This window comes from Piliocolobus tephrosceles, chromosome 6 (genome assembly GCF_002776525.5).
Source record: "Piliocolobus tephrosceles isolate RC106 chromosome 6, ASM277652v3, whole genome shotgun sequence".
NCBI lineage: Eukaryota > Metazoa > Chordata > Mammalia > Primates > Cercopithecidae > Piliocolobus > Piliocolobus tephrosceles.
In genome coordinates this window covers 78125216-78147285 of record NC_045439.1, presented here as the reverse complement: position 1 = coordinate 78147285, position 22070 = coordinate 78125216, and the positions used below count along the sequence as shown (strand labels likewise).

Here is a 22070-nt window from a genome sequence, read left to right as displayed (position 1 = left end):
TTATTTATTTATTTATTTATTTATTTATTTATTTATTTATTTATTTAATTTTTTAAGACAGAGCCTCACTCCACCCAGACTGGAGTGCAGTGGTATGACCTCGGCTCATTGCAACCTCTGCCTCCCGGGTTCAAGTGATTCTCCTGCCTCAGCCTCTCAAGTAGCTAGAATTATAGGAATGCACCACCATGCCCAACTAATTTTTTTTTTGTGAGATGGAGTCTCACTCTGTCGCCTAGGCTAGAGGGCAGTGGCACTGTCTTGGCTCACTGCAGCCTCCACTTTCCAGGTTCAAGCCATTCTCCTTCTTCAGCCTCCTGAGTAGCTGGGATTACAGGCACCCACCACCATACCTGGATAATTTTTTGTATTTTTAGTAGAAACGGGGTTTCGCCATGTTGGTCAGGGTAGTATTGAACTCCTGACCTCAAGTGATCCGCCTGACTCGGCCTCCCAAAGTGCTAGGATTATAGGTGTGAGCTACCACACCCAGCCATCACCTCTTGTAAAGTGCAGTAAAGAAACAGTGGGCAATAGACAGGCAGGGGATAGAAGAAAACATTTCAGGAGTAGGGCAATATGAACTTATTGTCGTGACTGGACCTAAAAGGGAAGATGTCTGCCTATCATAATTAACAATAACTCTATCAGTCAACATTTATGTTTTACAATTGTTCTGTCAAAGAAAAGCCAGCAAACGTTACAGATTCCAGTCCCTAATAACTGATCATGAAAGACACCCCAAGCTTGTGCATCAGCATTCTCTTTTTATCTAAAAGAAAATATATTAAAAAAAGGGAGGAATAGCAGGAGTAAAGAGACTTGAGGGAAAAGAAAATATTTACTTCTTAATGATATTTTACAATGCTAAGATCTTTAGAAACCAACTATTCCATATGTCTTTTAAATATTAGGTTGATGCAAAGGTAATTACAGTTTTTGTCATAAAAGTAATGGCAAAAGCCACAATTAGTTTTGCACCAACCTAATTGATATATTTATTCCATTTTGGAGGCAAATATGTTGAATCAATGAATTTCTTCAGTATTTTTCATTGTATTAGTACAAATTTAACCTAATAGTATTCTTCTGCATGTTATTTCCCTTTGTGCTTCCTTTAATGAAGTGAAGTTATAGTTACCAGGGTGCTCTAAAAGGGCAAGGCTTGTCTGTGAATTGAGCCTGGCACAGAATTGGCTCTTGGTGAAGATCTGTTGAATGTTACACGAATGCATCAACATCATAATCCTTCATGTGCTTGTAAGCAATTACTAAATTTTTCTCTAGCCTATTCAAGCCTGTGTTCTTCAAAATGCTTTCTTTTAATTAAGATTATATATATCTTAATTAAGATATATTTATATCCTAATATATATCTTAGGATATAAATATATGAAGACAATGTAGAAGTAAATAAAGAAAAGTTGTTAAACAAGTCTCTCACCTGAGGGAGGCAGAGGTTCTGCTAATTACACCAAGTTTTCAGTGATTAAAGAATGAGTGATGTGGGAAAAGTAAGATATATATATCTTAATTAATATATATAATTATATATATCTTAATTAATGTAAGATATATATATCTTAATTAAAACAATATATATGGACATGTTTGCTGTTTCTATTAGGTTTTAACTTCTGGTGTTCAGAACTAGGGCTGTTTTTCTTAATTTGTATCCTAAAACCACAGTAGGGTTCTATGCATTGTGATAAAGCTTAATAAATACACAAAAAGATTAATATCCATTCATTTGCATTTTCTTAATAAAACCCAATTTCTAGATGAACAGCTGTGAAACTCTCAACTGGATGAGCTCTGACTAGTGTTAAGTACAGTATATTGGGTATACTGTATAGGGTTTCTATATGCAACATATATGTGAAGCAAATGACAAATATTAGCTAGGCTACATTAAATCCCAATGACATGAATAGAAATTTTATTATTCAGATAGCAAAAATGAAGTCAAAAAATAAATAAGAGAACGAATTGAAGGTATGGGGCAATACAATTAGTTTTTCCTCTAAGTCAATATTTTAGAAAGTAGCTTTTGAAGGCCCAATCACACAGATAATTGACACTTTGACTTTTCTTTGCACTGTGTTAGACATAGGTAAGAGACTGACTCAGGGCTGTACCTTCATGTAGAAAATATAATTAATAGCAAATTGCATAAAAGTACACTAAATTTTTAATTCTTACATCATTTTAATAAATTTCTTGAGATTTTACTTTATTTAGTGTGTCATTAAAACACAAGATGTAAGGAAGATACATATAATAAAGGAAAATAGTGAGTTACCATTCTTGTGTAAACACGTTTTGTAAATACAATTTCAACAAAGATTTAAAAGTTAATTACAACGGTATAAAGTTATGAAGTATTATAGAAACAGGATTCATAATTTTATTTTAAATGGTCTTTTCATGTATGAAAATACTATCAGTTTAAAACAATCTTTTTTTAAGGCAGTAGGCTCTATTTACCATCACTTACAATTGCTTTAATTAGAATTTTCTTCACTTTCAGTATATTCAAGAGCTATTCTGTTGGCAAAAATTTTTAAGATAAAGTTTATTCAAATAGAAAAGTAATTATATAATGATTAAGAGCCAGAATATCTGGGTTCAAATTCCAGTTCTGCTACTTATCAAGTATAAGAATTTGGGCAAATTTCTTAGTTTCTCTGTGCTTCAGTTTCCTGATCTGTAAAACTGGGATAACAAGACTACCTGCCTCAGTCTGTGGTTATGAGTAAATGCATTAATACATAAGAGCAATGTAATAATCCTTGGTATGTGGTATGAGTTCAATAAACATTAGCTATTATTATTATAGTAAATTAGAAATTTAATTCTAGAGAATAAAAAGCTGAACTCAAATATGTGACTATTTATTTGATACAGACACATTTTCTACAAAATAAAAAAACCCATCAACTTGTACTTCCCTTATATAATGACTATTCTGGTGTTTGTGTGCATCTGTTGTGGGTCAGGGGTCTTGGGCTGAGTAAATAATCACATTAAAAATTTTAAAAACTTCCAATTAAAACAGAAATAAGAACAAATGGCCATTCTTGGATCATCTGCAAAGCTGAATGAATACTTGACATGTCTTTCTGTGATTCCTTGCAGATATCATGGAAATCAGGACAGTGGCAGTCGGAATTGTGGCAATCAAAGGGGTGGAAAGTGAATTCTATCTTGCAATGAACAAGGAAGGAAAACTCTATGCAAAGGTATTGATAATTGATAGCTTAGGCTTAATTTTTAAAACTAATTTTTGTCAAAATATCTCACCTTTCTGAAAAGTAAAAATGGAATTAATTTATCTCCAACTGTATTAATATAATGATTTTATTAAAACACTTTTTACTCAAACATTAAGAAAAAATGTTTTCTGTGTGACGTTGGACAAATGGCTTGTTCTTTGAATTTTGATTTCTTCATCTGTAAAATGAGTTGAATGAACTGACCTCTAAGCATCCTTCTAGCTCTAAAATTCCATGTGCATTTTAGATATTTAAAATCCAAAATTTCCATTTGCCAGTATTAAAGCTCTTTTTGTTAAAGGTCACCCAATTTGCACACTGCTGACATGAAAATTCTTGGGAAAAAAATCTTGAAATGTTTAGTTCATTTATCAACATCAATCTCACAATCATGGGCTTTGAACTGTAATTATTCACATTGTTCCCACTTCACTACAATGCAAAATATGTAACAGTTCATCCCACTATAATAAAATATAATTGGCTTTCCTTTATATTCCCACAGCTCAGCATAATGCCTGGGACAGGCTAATTACATAATGATATAGGTTTAATTGAATGAACAAATGATTGCATGGATGAACAAACAAATTAATCTTTTATCTTCCATTACCATTGAAGACAATGTAGAAGTAAATAAAGAAAAGTTGTGAAACAAGTCTCTCACCTGAGGGAGGCAGAGGTTCTGCTAATTACACCAAATTTCCAATGGTTAAAGAATGAGTGATGTGGGAATAGTAATATGAGACCTGTTACTTAGGAGGAACTAGGTCCTAATTTTTAAAGAATAGTTGACATGAACTGCCAAAAAGCTACACATATTTCATAACTAACTGTGTAGTACGTGGTGTTTTTATTTTAAATTTAAGATACCTTTTTATGCAAATATACTACATAAGTATAGCTAATAAACTACATTTGGCCTGCTCAATCTGAGGGTTAAAAAAAGTCGTGTATGTTTCAATTCTACCAAATATTACCTGCTTACTCTTCGTTTAAGTGAGCCTCTCTAAAAATCATTTGGATAATGTTTGTTTGTTTGTTTGTTTTAACAGAAAGAATGCAATGAAGATTGTAACTTCAAAGAACTAATTCTGGAAAACCATTACAACACATATGCATCAGCTAAATGGACACACAATGGAGGGGAAATGTTTGTTGCCTTAAATCAAAAGGGGATTCCTGTAAGAGGAAAAAAAACGAAGAAAGAACAAAAAACAGCCCACTTTCTTCCTATGGCAATAACTTAATTGTATATGGTATATAAAGAACCAGTTCCAGCAGGGAGATTTCTTTAAGTGGACTGTTTTCTTTCTTCTCAAAATTTTCTTTCCTTTTATTTTTTAGTAATCAAGAAAGGCTGGAAAACTACTGAAAAACTGATCAAGCTGGACTTGTGCATTTATGTTTAAGACACTGCATTAAAGAAAGATTTGAAGAGTATACACACAAATCAGATTTAGTAACTAAAGGTTGTAAAAAATTGTAAAACTGGTTGTACAATCATGGTGTTAGTAATAGTAATTTTTTTCTTAAATTAATTTACCCTTAAGAGTATGTTAGATTTGATTATCTGATAATGATTATTTAAATATTCCTATCTGCTTATAAAATGGCTGCTATAATAATAATAATGCAGATGATGTTATATAAGGTATATCAGACCTACAGGCTGCTGGCAGAATTTGTCAGATAATCAAGCCACACTAACTATGGAAAATTAGCAGCATTTTAAATGCTTTCTAGTGAAAAATTATAATCTACTTAAACTCTAATCAGAAAAAAAGAATATTCTCAAAAAAATATATATGAAAGTCAGTAAAATAGATAATTTAACAAAAGTACAGGATTAGAACATGCTTATACCTATTAACAAGAACAAAATTTCTAATGCTGCTCAAGTGGAAAGGGTATTGCTAAAAGGATGTTTCCAAAAATCTTGTATATAAAATAGCAACAGTGATTGATGATAATACTGTATTTCATCTCACTTGCCACAAAATAACATTTTATAATTCCTCAAAGTAAAATTGAGAAATCTTTAAGTTTTTTTCAAGTAACATAATCTATCTTTGTATAATTCATATTTGGGAATATGGCTTTTAATAATGTTCTTCCCACAAATAATCATGCTTTTTTTCCTATGGTTACAGCATTAAACTCTATTTTAAGTTGTTTTTGAACTTTATTGTTTTGTTATTTAAGTTTATGTTATTTATAAAAAAAAAATCTTAATAAGCTGTATCTGTTTCATATGCTTTTAATTTTAAAGGAATAACAAAACTGTCTGGCTCAACTGCAAGTTTCCCTCCCCTTTGTGACTGACACTAAGTCTAGCACACAGCACTTGGGCCAGCAAATCCTGGAAGGCAGACAAAAATGAAAGCCTGAAGCAATGCTTACAATAGATGTCTGACACGGAACAATACAAATGTGTAAAAAATCTTTTGCCACATATTCTTGCCAACTAATTGGATCATATAAGTAAAATCATTACAAATATAAGTATTTACAGGATTTTAAAGTTAGAATACATTTGAATGCATGAGTAGAAAAGTATCATATTTTAAAACTATGTGTATTTAAATTTAGTCATTTTCTAATCTCTAGAAATCTCTGCTGTTCAAAAGGTGGCAGCACTGAAAGTTATTTTCCTGTTAGATGGCAAGAGCACAATGCCAAAAATAGAAGATACAGTTAGGAATAAGGGGCCCTGAATGTCATGAAGGCTTGAGGTCAGCCTACAGATAACAGGATTATTACAAAGATGAATTTCCACTTCAAAAGTCTTTCATTGGTAGATCTTGATAGCACTTTATATGTTCACCAATGGGAGGTCAACATTTATCTAACTTAAAAGGTATGCTAACCATTGTGGTTTTAATTTCAAAATATTTGTCATTCAAGTCCCTTTACATAAACAGTATTTGGTAATACATTTATAGATGAGAGTTATAAGAAAAGACTAGGTCAACAAAAACAAAAAATTCATTTGATTTTCCTGTGGTTCATCTACATGACTAGGATGTAGGAAATTAGAAAGAACTGCCCTTCCTCAGATATACTCTTGGGAGAGAGCAAAAATGGTATTCTGAACTATCACCTGATTCAAGGACTTTGCTAGCTAGGTTTTGAGGTCAGGCTTCAGTAACTGTATGTAGTCTTGCGAGCATACTGAGGGCAGAGGAGGACTTTGTTTTTCACATGTGTTTCCTTAGTGCCTAGCAGACTATCTGTCCATAAACAGTTTTCAGTGTGAATTCACTGAATGTTTATAGACAAAAGAAAATACATAATAAAACTAATCTTCATTTTTTAAAAGGGTAAAACATGACTATACAGAAATTTAAATAGAAATAGTGTATATACATACAAAATACAAGCTATGTTAGGACCAAATGCTCTTTGTCTATGGAGTTATACTTCCATTAAATTACATAGCAATGCTGAATTAGGCAAAACCAATATTTAGTGGTAAATCCATTCCTGGTAGTATAAGTCACCTAAAAAAGACTTCTAGAAACATGTACTTTAATTATTTGTTTTTCTCCTATTTTTAAATTTATTATGCAAATTTTACAAAATAAAATTTGCTCTAGTTACACCCACTTAGAATTCTAGAATCTTAAAACTGTAAGGGGTCTCCATCCCTCTTACTCATTTGTAGTCTAGGAAATTGAGATTTTGATACACCTAAAGTCATGCAGCTGGATAGATATACAACTGTCACAAGAGTCTAGATCAATTAGCACATGCTTTCTACCCTTAGACTATTAGTATTATTAGCTAGTGGTCTTCTGGGATTTTTGTTTTTTATTTCTATTGAGATATACATTTGTACACAAACGTATACATTTGTACACAAACATAACTATGTCTTGGCAATGCACTTCATACAGAATTACTAATCTATACTGTGATGATTTGACTCAAAAGGAGAAAAGAAATTATGTAGTTTTCAATTCTGATCCCTATCCGTCTTTTGTTTACGAATGGAAAGCTTTGTGCAAAATATACATATAAGCAGAGTAAGACTTTCTAAAGTGTTCTTTGAAAGAGAAAATTAAATATATGAGTTTCTAACAATTAAAAAGGAAAAAATCAAAATACAAAATGATAACAAAAGTAAACAAAAGATACTTTCAAAGCAGTGAACAAAACATTTTGACATAAGCCATAATATAAATTATAATATAAAAATATAAAAGCCATAGTATAAATTGTCAGCCTGTGAGCTGGCTACATATTCAATTTAATGACAGAAGAGAAGGGGTGCTGGAGGTAAATTCTTAGGGTTTCTATCTCATAGAGTTTGCTCTTCTGGTTCTCTAGACTGCCAAACAACATAAAGATGTACGAGGGGACCTAGCTGTAGTAAAAGCAACCGTATAACAACAAAAACTCTAAAACAGTGCCCCTCACGACTTTCTACTGAAATATCTCTAATAGTAGAGGTATAAAATAAGAGGTTAGAGAATAATGCAAAGGGGGCCCACCACAGGCAGAACATTTCTTTTCTCCTAAGTGTGATTCTCCATAATATATTTGTGGTTGTGTTAATATGACAATGTCTGCAATTAAACACCAGTAAGCAAAACTGATACATCAGAATGACTTACAGGGCTTATCATGCAGTTTCATTTACATCCCTACCCCACTGCCATTTACTTGAGTGTGAATGAGACACAAGAGATTCTTTGCCTCCCATAATCCAACTTTACACATAAATAACACAAAGCTAAAGGAAACCAGAATTCAAATTCATCATGCATAGGAGCAATAACAAAAATATTTAACAGTCAGTATGGGTGATTGCTGGCCAATCAGAATACATCACTGATCTATCAAAACGGAGGCAGGCCACTAGGACTAACTTGTGGGTATCATTCCTATGATCACCCTAAAACAGAGTTGGGAAAATATCTATTAACTTGTCTCTCTGGTTTGAATTCTCAGTATGTATCTTAATATGAAATAGCTCATTAAAACTTCATGTGTAACTATTTCAGCACTGTTGTCAGCTTTATTCCACTTCTGTACAGTATTTATTTAACCAAGCTGCTGCTTTCAGTGAAGGTCACTTGTTCCTTCAGGGACACATATACACCCACCTATCTTTAATTTTGAATGGTTTGTCAAGAAAATTTACTTTCTCTTGAGTTGAAAAGACTTGACAGGAAGCAAGAAATAATACAGTCCTAGCCTCTTTCCAGTAACATCTGATTTCTCCATTCTCAAACTATACTTCCCAGGGAACCAGATATTTACTCTCATCTGGGAAAATGCCTCTTATGTTTTCCTTTTACTTTCTGGTTATCATGTGGTTGCATTTTCCAAATCCTTATCATTGAATTTATGAGAGCCTACCCGAATGTATTTTCTTTCATTTATATTCTAATAATTGAAATGTGAGATGAGAATAACATTTCATTTATGAAAAACCCTTCTCTTGATGAATCCTTCCACGTATTAGTTATCTATTGCTGTGTAACAAATTAACTTAATGGCTTGAAATAAATATTTGTTTTCTCATAGTTTATGTGGCTCAGGAACTTGGGCATGGTTCAGCACAGTGTATTTGGTCAGAATTCCTCATGAGGCTGCAATCAAGGTGCCGACCAGGGCTGTAGTCATCTACCTCAATATTCAACTCAGAAAGGGATCCACCTTAGATCCTCACTGGCTGTTGTCAGGACCTATCACTTCCTTACCACGTGGACCTCTCCATAGCACTGCTTACAACATTACAGTCTGTTTCCCACAGAGCAAGAAATCAGAGAGTGTGAGATAAAGTACCCAAAATGGAAGGCACAGGTTTGTTTAATACATATAACCTAGTTTCAAAAGTGATGTTACCTCTGCCTACACTCATGAGGAGGGTATTATACAAGGGCATACATACCAGAAGGTGGGGATCACTGGAAACCATTTTACAGGCTGCCTAATCCAAGTCATAAACTAGATGTTTTTAATGTCACTGCCATAAGCTGGGATTCTACAGGTTCAAATAAGCGTAATTCATGGCTTTCAGTGGAGATCCATTCAGCAGAGAAAGAGATGAAATATGTATATTCTCTGTGGAAACATTCTTGATTCTTCCTTGAGGGATACTGCATAGTCCATTTCTACACAGGATAATTAAGTAAAGGTTGAACCACAGTCTGGACTTCCTATTAGCCTGAGATGTGCCTACTTAGAACTCCCAATGTAGCGGAAAAACTAACAATATCCCTTTGCCTCCACATGAAGCAAATTACCCTGCCATCAGACTCAACATGAAGATAATCCTCCCTTTAGCTGCCCTGCCTCAAGAGAATAAGATCATAGATGCCAGCTGGAATTCCTTTGGGCCATAGAGTGTTTTGTTCTACACAATGAAGGCAATAAGCCACAATTTACCCAAGACCATCTGAGAACAAGACCTAAAAAGACTCGAAAACAATTGATTTCAATGGTAGGTGCACACCGGTATCCTCTGTTCTATATATAATACATATATATTGCCTCTGCCTACACTCATGAGGAGAGTATTATACAAGGGCATACATACCAGAAGGCAGGGATCACTGGAAGCCATTTTACAGGCTGTCTAATCCAAGTCATAAACTTGGATTACATATATAGAGAACAGGGGATATATATATATATATACACACACACACACACACACACACACAGAGAGAGAGAGAGAGAGAGAGAGAGAGAGAGAGAGAGAGAGAGAGAGAGAGAGAGAGAGAGAGAGAGAGAGAGTTAGGCCCCAACGCAGGCCAGTTACATCAGTGTATATGAGAGGCGGCCCATGCAGTGGTATTTTTAAAATTCCCCAGAAGATTCTAATGTGCCTCTGCAGTTGAGAACTAATTAGGTAAATGCAAACAACAACAAAAACCAAAAAAACCTCTTCTGAAACTATGCCTGCTTCTTCATCTTTGTCTCTTCTTTAAACACTTTGAAAGGCCTTATTCCCTTCCAGTCCCTCCCACCCCTAGGTTTTCCTAGATGCCTCTGTATTTTCTGCTATTCACAACTGGGACTCACAGGAAATGCACACACTAGAAAGAGAGCAACAATTGTTTTTGCATCAGAATGATTATGGAATACAAAGTGCATAAAAGTTCTCCCTCCCTCACCACTCTCAAACAGAACAGTCAGAGTGATTCTGTTAAAATATATTTCAGATCATGCATCCTCTGTTTAAAACTGCAATTGTTTTCCATATTCTTCACAATAGGAGCCTGTCCTTATAGTGGCTAAGGAGTGGCAATGGAAGAAGGTGAGTAATTAAACACTTTGCTGCTGAATTAGGTGGGCAAAACAACAAGAAAAAGTAATAAAAATCTAGAGAAATTATGCACTTAAGTTGTTTGGCAGATATCCCTGAATTCTCAGTTCATTGTAAAGAAATACTGGATACTATAGACAATATTGAATGGGTATAATCATTATTAGAATCATATTCAGAGGAAAGGGCATAGCTCTGCATTGAAAAATGACAAATGAATGTACCTTTCTATGTTTGAAGTAAATATATTTAGGGCATGTACATATCACCTTAATAATTCTTCACTTGACTGAAATTTTTCCATTAATCAACCAATTAATAGATACAACTAGGCTAGATGAGAGGGCTTCTACTTTACTATTATTTCTTTATTATATATCTCCTATTGTTGATTAATATCAACAATATTAATTTCATTAATATGAATTTAATGGTTCATAAATTAAATTCAATTTTTTGGTTGAATTCAAAACCAAATTCAACCAAATTTGGTTACTTCAATTTTTTTACTAAGATAAATATGAACAATTTATATATGCTTTTTTATATTTCTGATTTTCTTAGGACGATTACAGGAAATAAAATTGAAAAACCGATTTTCTGAAAGTTTTTTCCAGAGTACATTTTAATCAGCAGTGCCGGGAGTAAATATTCTTATTTTTATACTCAAAATTTAGTCAGCTCTTATTCTTGTCTCTTCTTCCCTTTGACTCTGTGAATATGGTAAATCACCAACACTCAGCTAACTTCTTTCTCAACATCTGTTCAGATTCATCTCTTTCTTCATCCTTCTACAGCTTTATTACTTCATGCCTAGAATTTAGCAATAGTTCCTTAATCTTTCTTGTTTCAAATTCCTTCCCATCTCATATGCTGCCTAATTCTTTAATCTTCCTATAATACTGCTTTGACTTTTCAGTTGCCAACTGAAGACCCATATTGGCTCTTTTTTGCCTATTGGGTTTAGTTTAAATCTCTGAAACTAGCACCCAAAGCTGTCAAACAATTGGCTGTAACATGACTGTCCAATCTTCTCATTGTTCAATATAAACCTCATAGTTTCTTTAGTTCATTGTATTTATCGTGATTTACACACCTTGTAAATTGATTCTGCCTTTGAGTTTTGTCTATACTGTCCCCACTGCTTAGAATATCTCTACGTCCTACTTTCAATCAATCCATACCCTGCTCTGCTCTTAAGGACAAAGCTTAAGTTTAATGAGCTATTCCTAAACTTGCCCCTGCCTTATAACAATTTTTTCCTTCTCTGAATCCTATTGCACTCTAATATAGTAATTGATTGCACACACACACACACACACATATATGCAATGTTTATGTATATGTGTCTTCATCTACTTCAGTTAAACAAGCATATATCGACAATTCTACCATGTTTGTATCAGGCACTGTATGATAAATATATGTTGAGTGTGAAAAAAGTAAAAATAACTATTGCCTTTTTAAAATTCCACATGGATCTAGTAGGGAAATAGAACCTCAAAAAGTATTTAATACTATTAATACTTGCTTACTAATTGATCCATATTAATAATCTATTGATAAAATATATAATAAATTTTATATACAAAGATCTTTCCAGTCTTGTCATCATGCCTACATAATCTTATCTATTGCTATACAAAGGTCTGTGTTATATATTCGCGAGTTCCTTTAGAATCTGTTTTTAAAAATATGCTATTTAACAAATGCAGCAATCACTATGTGAGGTAAAAAAACATCTATATTTTTATAAAATTCTGTCAGTCACAGGTTTCAGAGCACAAAATATTTGATAGCATTGATAGTGATGCTAGTCCTGTATACAGTTCAAATAGCATCCATTAGGAAAAGCAAGAGATCAAAACTTTTTGCTTTTGAAGTACTTCATCTCTTATCCTTGAAAGCTTAGTTTGTTCAGCAATTCATGCTCATAGGCCTTCTTAGAATGAATCATGTAACAATTGTGTAACATTTTTCAGCTTTTCTCCCTGTTCTTTATTCCTCTCTGTCATTGTTTTGCTAGGTGACCGTGCTTATCTCAATTCAACTCTAAATTTCTACAGTTAACAACGTTAATTGTTAATTTTTCATGTTTCTCATTTATTGTACGTGTCACTCAACTAGCTACTCATTTGTCCAACTTTTATGATATTGCTCTATAATGAAAAAAGAAAAATGTTACTGTTTTGCTAATAAATCTTCCTAATTAGCTCCATTCACTGTTTCAAAAATAATATTTGGATTTTTATTCTCTTTCAGAAGAGAAACATTTACCACGCTTTAATGTTATTAAGGTTAAATCACAGGTGATATTTTATTGTCTTCTAAATACTTCTTTATTTTCAAATTTTCTACATCAATATATATGATCTTTATTATCAGAATAACAATGGCAACTGTAGTTTAAAAAATTATCTTCTCCACATTCAGTTTTTATGGAGCTGGAAGAGTGGATGTTGGTGCCGCATTGATGTAATAAATAGCATGGTCTTCTCATGAATGACCAAACCTGGTACCCACATTGCTCATCTCATTCAATTAACGAAACTCACTGAAACTCCATAATTTCATAACAATGTAGTCATTGTTACCATATTTTAGTGGTGACTGTGTCCTGAATCTTCTTCTTGAATCTGTTCCTTTATCCAGTAATCATCAGGATTGCTCAACTCTTCTTACCTAATGTCCCTGTCTCATCTCTTCCTCACTACTTTTATGACCTCATTAAGTTGTACCTAAAGTTTAGCAATAGCATCCTATTTGTTTTTCTGTTTCAGGTCCTCATTGTCTCAATTCCTGTTTAGTTACCTAATATTCCTAAAACGTCATTTAAACTATGTCAATTACTAATTGTAGAACCCACGTGGTCTCTCTAGGGCTCACTGAATTTGGGTAAAATTCTTTAAACTGGAAATCAAAACCATCAACAAATTGGTTCCATCCATCCGGTCCAATCTCCTCACTGTTCACAAACTTCATAGTCTGCTTAGACCATTGTTCATGTCATTTTGTATACACACCATACTTCGTCCTGTCTCTGGGATTTGTCTATATTGTCTCTATCCTCCAGAATGTCTCAACTTCTCACTATCAACCAATACCCTACTCTGCCATCAAGAACAAAATCAAGATTCTCCTTTTTAATGAATTATTATCAGACTTGGTCCTGCCTTACAATGATTTTTCTCTTCTGTAAATTCCCACTGGATGTCAATCTATGCCATTGATCTAGCATTCAGAGAATTTTTATCTCTACCTCAATAGAGGATGGATAGGCATACCTATATGTCTATCTATCCATGCATCTACACTTATCTACTTAAGCAACACAAATACACATATACTTATGTTATATAAATATATGTCCACATCTATTTCAGTTACACAAATATATAAAGGGGTCTGGGTACGTATGTACGTGTATATATATGTGTGTGTGTGTGTGTGTGTGTGTGTGTGGTCAATTACAGTGTCAGGCACTGTAATAGTGATAATAAAATCCATGCCTCAAAATTTAAAACAACTACATACCTATAGATATATAACCAATTTTATGAAGATTAGATTTGGAACAAATGAGCCTTTGGAACCACTAAGAACCATAAGTGATAGCTGACAGACTGTCAAGAAAAAAACTTTCTAAGTCTTTAGCATGTCAATTGTAGAGCACATGTATAAGTTACCATTGTACTTTGACCCTAATAGCAATTTTAATGCTTGAGTCTTATATATAAATATGTATATATTAAACAACTGCCAAACCAGTATCATCTCTATTGCCTTAGTGGGAGACACACACACACACACACACCCTAAACACAGACTCAGCAATAAATTTAAAAAATTCAATTGAATAGAGAAATGTGTATTGTCAAGAACTGCAATTTCAGTCTCATCTTTGTTGCAAACTTTCTCGTTGACTTCATTCTGTGTTTAACAAGGTCCAGTATTGTCCTGGAAGTCCATGTTACAAGATGGACTTTATTAGTGAAAACTTTTCCTAACATTTTGCTAGATTTATACATTGCACTGATTTACTCTAATGAAAACTTAGCTGCCCTCTTAGGATACTGCTTCCCCTGCAATCCTCTCAGTTGGAGGCTCTTTTTTTTTCCCCTCACACAGTATTCATACCACTGTCGAGAGGTATGTGGTAGGTATATGTATGCCTACTACACATTCTATATAACTTATTTAATCACATTTGTTGGTTACTGTCTTGTCTCTCCTCACTAGCCATAAGTTCCATAAGGAAAAGGATATTGTCTGTTTTGTTCCCCTATGTATCCAAAGCTCCTTTAAGAGTATCTGTTAAGCACTCAGTAAATATATTTAATACTCAAGAAATAAAAGGACTCAGTAAATGTTCGTCGCACTCAGCAAATATTTATTAAACTAATGGACAAACCAATTTCAATTCAGTGACAGAATGATAGGCACATCTCACTGCAAAGAGTCATTCTAATACCTAACCATGATACAAATGTGATTGTTGCAAATGAATAGAAATATATCACCTTGTTTTGTGCAAACTGATAACTAAATCTCTCAGGTATTCAAACTCTTAGCATTCACTTCTTCATAACATAGGATTTTCATGTCATTTAGTATAATATGCTAATAATTCATTTCATAATATAATGGAAACTCGCTGTTTTAATATTAAACCCAGCCCCTCTGACTACTGCTACCAACCAACAGACCAACATATCTGGGGGAGGTATTTGCAGGTGATCTTAAGGTAGACATGGAAAATTATCTTGGAAGTTAAATAACTTGAAATTGCTTGGTGAGCATGGCATCAAAGCAAAAGGAGACAAAATGCGTTTGAAATATACATATTCTCCAAATTATGATGAAATCTAACTCATAATGATCTGAATAGTTCTGTTAAATTTCTACCAAATTTCTGGTTCTCTGGGCTACTCTATGCTTTATATTATTCACTCTGCTTCTGTTCATATAGTCTTTCTCTACATAATATAAAATACAACTAACAACAATACAACCTATTAAATTGCTACCACAATGGGAGTTTGTATGTCTGACCATCTTAATAGCATATTTCTGGGGTTTCCTCACTCCTTAGCTGTGCAAATTTCTTGGTTTTCTTTTAATGATGTATAATGAAAAGCATAATGTGGAAATTTTACTGGCTTAGTTCTCAAAGTCCTATTTGATATCCTACTTTTAATGGTTTCTTTTTTATTATCCCTGAGCATTGCTAATAGTGAAGAGGTAACAAAATTAGAGGTGAAAACTAAAATCCGGGCCGAGCACAGTGGCTCATGCTGTAATCCCAGCACTCTGGGAGGCAAACGTGGGCAGATCACTTGAGGTTAGGAGTTTGAGACCAGTCTGACCCACATGGAGAATCCCTGTTTTTACTAAAAATACAAAAATTAGCTGAATATGGTGGTGCATGCCTGTAGTCCCAGCTACTTGGGAGACTGAGGCAGAAGAATTGCTTGAACCCAAGAGGAAGAGGTTGCAGTGAGACAAGATCCCACCACTACACTTCAGCCTGGGTGACAGAGTGAGAATCTGTCTCGAAAAATAAAATAAAAATAAAATAAAATCCAAGTAGCTCTTTATAATATAAGGAATCCTAAACCATCTGGCTATTACTTTAAATATTTCTGTAACATGTCATTTGCTAAATATCACCTAGTACTTGTGTATGAGTAACTACTGTGTTTCTTTTTATTTTTTATCTCCCTACAGTGTCAAGTATAGTAATGTGTACTAGGTACATAAAAGTACATGTTAGTTGAATATAAGGATTTTTCTTACTGCTTGTGGTTTAAGCTATAGTTTACAAAAATAATGAGATTTGTTAGTGTTTTAACCTTAAAATCCAGACAAAGAGAAAAAATTGGATTTAGCAACTGGGGGAGCGGTATAAAAACAGTTTTTAAAAACGATCTTTATTTGAGTTCAAAAGCTTAAATGGCATTGTACCACAATAAAGAAATTAACATTAAAACTTTAGTCTTGTAAATAATGTAACAATACACTGTTTAAGAAGAGCTGGCTTATAAATTATGAGTCATTCCAGATACTGAAATTCTATAACTGCTTACATTCCAGTCCTAAAAAGGGAGATATCATGACGTTTTGTTTGGAAGGCAAATTTTAACTATCCACAGTGTGTTTATTTCATTAAAACAAAACAGAAAGTCCTCTTTGTTAAAATTCTGGAAAAAAGTTAACTTCACATTACAATAAGCATCTCAAATGTTGAAAAAAAGAAATCATGTTTTAAATATGCTTTAGATTAGAAGAAGCAATTCTAAGACAGCAGTATATATGGAGCACAGAATATTTCTTTTAAGTCATATATACATATATGCATTCATGTGTACATATACTTATGTTTTACCCCAGTTCCGCTCTTTATCTGCCTTAGCCTTCCTCCAGCACACAGAATAAGGTTTTAGTATTCACAGAGTCACACACACACACACACACACACACACAGAGCTACAGAGAAGGAGGAGTTCTCAAATCATGAATCCTAAACCACCAGTCTCTATTACTAATTACACCTGAACAGTCAGCAATCACTTTGGAAGATTATTCAGCACCTATGGATAGAAGTCATTAAAGAACAAAATGTTACAAAAGGGGAATATAGAAATATTCTACTCACCTCATTTTTCAGTTGTAAAAATAAAGCTCAGAGGGGTTGTATTGTTTGGACGAACGGAAGCAGGATGGTGCACTTCCGGGTTCTTCTTCACCACCAACTCCTCCCATGTGTGCGAGAATGCAGCTGACGCCCGGGAAGGTGCAGATTAATCAGGCATGCACCAGGTGATGTCAATCCGAGGAGACCAAGATTTACCTGGTGGCACCTGCGGAGCGCCCCCCCCTCCCCCGACATGCCCGTGCCCCGCCTATTGCCCTTCCACTCCTAGAAAAGTCGCTCCCAGCAGATGCGCCGGGGGTGGGCTTTCTCAGCCCCCACTCTTGTGGGGACTGTATTAGAAACCCCCCCCTTCCCCCAGCTCCGGTCCCTGAAGCTAGATGACCAAAGAATAAATGTGCAGTTTTGCTTTTAGCCTTGCCTACTCGCTGGTTCTTTTGTGCCCACTCTGGTGGTCTTAGAAAAACAAATCATGTATGACCTGCTCAAAGACATTCAAGTTCTTTATGTGCAAGTTGAATACATTACAGCAGATGAAACATTAGGGACTATAGTATAGAAATGCCTCCAAAGAAAAACATACTTATGGCACCAGTAAATACATGATCTGAATCTTATGTTCAAAGAATTCTCCACAATGATGACTGTATCCAGACTGGGGGTAAGGAACACAGAAACTGTAAAGCAACAAGCAGGATAGGGAAGCTCTCAGATACCATGAGCCAAGTCCCTTTGCAATGATTTCCTATAGGAAAGGAATGTTTTAATTTGTCACTGTCAATCCATACCCTGCTCTGCCATCAAAGACAAAATCAATGAGTTGGGGGGGAGGTACTCACTGACCACTAACTGATATAAAAACACAGAAGATAGTTTTAAAAGTAGATAAAAGCTCTGGAGAAATATGAGATGCTCAAAGTTCAAAAAAGAATTTGAACAAACTTCTTTCTTAAGTAGATTTCCTAGTAGTCACAATCTAAGCAGAAGATTATAGAAAAAATACCTCTTTAGTGATCTTTATCTTTCTGAAATGGTACAACAACTTCTCTTTTAATTCCACCATCAGAAACAGTGGTGTGTGGTAGACATGTAATTCTCGATGGAGGCTGTGTGGCCTCCTACTAGCCTTTCTGGCCTTTCTACTAGCATCTTTCTTCATTCACCCTCACCTATTAAAATTTAATCCAGGAAAAGACATAAAAACTCATTCACATTTGCCATAAATGAAGGATTAAGGCTATGGTAACTCTCAAAGTTACGACACTTATTCTATGATGATAATTTTAAACCTTAATATAATTACAAGTCTATAAACTCAAATGGCTGATAGGCAGTATGTGAAGTGGTTATGAGTTCAGCTCTATGGCCAAAATTTCTTGAATTTCAATTCATATTCTAGCACTGATCAGTTATGTGGCTTTGGGAAAGTTACTTAACTTATATTTTGGTTTCATCACTTATAAAATGAAGATGATAATAAAAGTCACCTGTCACATAAAAAGATTACTCATTTATGAGAGTAAGGCAGTTAATAGAGCCTTAGCTCCATTAAGTTAACACACTTTATCAAGTACATATTTCAAACTGAAGATTTTCCCAGGTTGAACATGAATTATTAAATTAAAATTTCAGCAATAAATTAAAAGAAACAGTCACTATAACCTGGCCCTTGCTCCCACAGCTTAGACCATCTCATCCAGAAACAAAAAAATCTTGTCATGTTTTAGCATCAGATATAAAAAGTATATTTCAAATATTTAGGGATAAATAAAATATATAATACACTTTCAAGCTTTCCATTTAAAAGGCATACAGTGCCAAGTTGAAAAAAGAATCAAGACCCAATACTTTGTATCTTCAAGAGATCCATCTCATGTGAAATGACACCCATAGACTCAAAATAAAAGGATGGAAAAGGATCTGTCAGCCAAATGGAAAACAAAAAGAGCAAGGGTGGTTACTATTCTTACATCAGACAAAACAGACTCTAAAACAACAATAATCAAAAGGACAAAGAAGGGCATTACATAATGATAAAGTATTCAATACAACAAAAAGACTTAACTATCCTAAATATACATGCACCCAATACAAATGCAAAATAAAAATAGTTTTTTTCCTATATAGTAGCATGAATAATCAAAATTGAAAGTTTAAAATGCCATGTATAATTGGAAAAAGATGTGTCTGTACAGTAAAAACTAGAAAACACTGCTGAGAAAAATTAAAGAAGTATTATATAAATATAGGCATATTGTATGTTTGTGAACTGAAAAACTCACTTTGTTAAGATACCAATTCTTCCCAACTTGATCAATACAATGTATTTAAAATAAAGATGACCGAGTATATATTTTAGAAACTGACTAGCAGTTTTTCAAATTTATATTGAAATGAAAAGAATCTAGAATAATCAAAATAATTGTGTAAAAGAAGTACAAAGCTGGAGGACTTATAGTACCTGACTTCAAGATATATTATTAAACTACAGTTTTAAAGGTAGCTGGTTATTGGCATCAATGGAACAGAATACAGAGAACAGACATAAACCAATATGTATGGTCAATTGATTTCCGAGATAATTCGACGAGGAGAGTAAAATCTTTTCAACAAATGGTGCTGAAGCAATATGCAAAGAAGTGATTCTTAATGTTTACACATATAATTAGGAAAATTACTCAAAATGAATTAGAGACCTAAAAGTAAGAGCTACAACTGTAAACTATAAAGCTATATACTATAAAATTTCTAGAAGAAAATATAAAATATAATCTTAGTGAAATTTGGTTTACAAATACTATTAAACAGAATGCAAAAAGCACAAACTACATTAAAAAATTGATAAATGGGTTTCTTCTAATTATAAACTTTTGCTGTCTAAAAGATGTTATTAAGAAATGAAAGGGCAAGCCACATACTGGGAAAAAATATTTGCAAAATATATATCTGAAAAAGGAACTGTTTCTAAACATATGAATAACTTCTTTCTAGGCTGCAGTGAGTTACGATCATGCCACTGTACTCCAGCCTGGGCGACAGAGCAAGATCCTGTCTTTAAAAACGAACTAACTAAAAAAAACTAAAAAACAAACAAACAACAAAAAAATGAACTAACTAAATAAATACGCAAAAAATATATAAAGAACTCTTATAACTCAATAAGAAGACAAACAAATAAAAATGGCCAAGATATTTGAACTGACACTTCAGCAGGCACTCAATAACCTGTGAGAGCAGCTGTGGGGGCAGAACCCCACAAAGCCACAGGGGTGAAACTGCTCAAGGCCTTTGATGCCCATCCTTTGCACCAGTGTGCCCTAGATGTGGGACATAAAGTCAAAGGAGGTTATTTTGGAGCTTTAAGATACATGGTTGGCAAATAAGCACATGAAAAGAAGCTCATCATGATTGGTCATTTGAGAAACTAAAATAAAACCTAACTAAATACCAGTATATAATTCACAAAGAATAGCTAAAATTAAAAAGACCATACCAAGTGTTAGTAAGGAAGTAGAGTAACTATAACTTGTATAGTGGTAGAAATGTAAACTTTTGGATAAGATATTGGCAATTTCTTAAAATGTTATACATATGTGATATAGTTTGGATATCTACCCCCAATCAAATCTCATGTTGAAATGTAATCCCCAATGTTGGATGTGGGGCCTGGTAGGAGGTGGCTGGATCATGGGGGCAGATCTCTCAAGAATGGCTTGGGCCATTCCCTTGGTGATAAGTGAGTTCTTGCTCTGAGTTCATGTGAGGTCTGGTTGTTTAAAATTGTGTGGCACCTCTGCCCCCCTCTTGCTTGATCCTGCTTTTGCCATGTGACACGCCTGCTCTCCTTTCACCTTCTGCCATGATTGTAAGCTTCCTGAGGCCTCTCTAGAAGCTGAGTAAATGCCACCGCCATGCTTCCTGTAAAGCTTCTAGAACCATGAGCCAATTAAACCTCTTCTTGTTGTAAATTACCTAGTCACAGGTATTCTTTTATAGCAATACAAGAATGAACTAATACAGAAAGTAGGTACCAGGAGTAGGGCATTGCTGTAAAGATACCTGAAAATGCAGAAGCAGATTTGGAACTGCATAATGGACAGAGGCTCAGAAGAGGACAGGAAGATGAGGGAAAGTTCAGAACTTCTTGGAAACTAGTTAAATGGTTGTGGTCAAAATGCTGACAGTGAAGCCCAGGCTGATGAGGTCTCAGATGGAAACTTATTGGGAACTGGAGCAAAGGTCACCTGTGTTGTGCCTTATCAAAGAACTTGGCTGCATTGTTTCCCTACCCTAGGGATCCATGAAAGCTTCAACTTCAGAGTGATAAATTAAGGTATCTGGTGGAAGACATTTCTAGGCAACAGGGTATTCAAGATGTAACCCTGGCTGCTTGTAACAGCTGACACTCAGATGCAGTAGCAAAGAAATGATCAATGTGGAACTTATATTTAAACAGGAAGCATAACATGAAAGTTTAGAAAACTGGCAGCCTAGCCATGTGGCAGAGAAAGATAAGGCTTTTTTTTTGGGAGAATAATTCAAGTAGGCTTTATAGCAATCGCTTGCTAGAGAAATTTGCATAACAAAAAGGGAGCCAAGCGCTAATAGCCAAGACAATGGGAAAAAGACCTTGAAGGCATTCCAGAAATCTAAGACACAGGCCCTCTAGTTACAGGCCCTGAGGCCTAGGAAGACCAAAAGATTTTATGGGTCAGGCCCAGGGACCTGCTGCCCTGCACAGTCTTGGGCCACTGCTCTCTGCATCCCAGCTGCTTCAGTTCTAGCTGGGGCTTTAAAAAGCCCAGGTACAGCTTGAGCTGCCACTTTGGAGAATGCAAGCTATAAAATTTGGCAGCTTCCT

General features: G+C 34.4%; 2 protein-coding genes across 2 annotated transcripts in view; one reads left to right on the top strand and one right to left on the bottom strand.

The window, feature by feature from the left end:
- FGF7 (fibroblast growth factor 7) overlaps positions 1-8283 on the top strand; it is a 69668-nt gene extending 61385 nt beyond the window's left edge. The window contains exons 3-4 of the mRNA XM_023227254.3: positions 3139-3242; positions 4331-8283. Of these exons, the coding sequence (XP_023083022.1) occupies positions 3139-3242; positions 4331-4525 (299 nt within the window). The 3' untranslated portion in view covers positions 4526-8283. The remainder of the gene's footprint in view (positions 1-3138; positions 3243-4330) is intronic.
- The window catches only part of FAM227B (family with sequence similarity 227 member B), a 295156-nt gene that overhangs the window by 154082 nt on the left and 119004 nt on the right, over positions 1-22070 (bottom strand). The window lies entirely within an intron of this gene.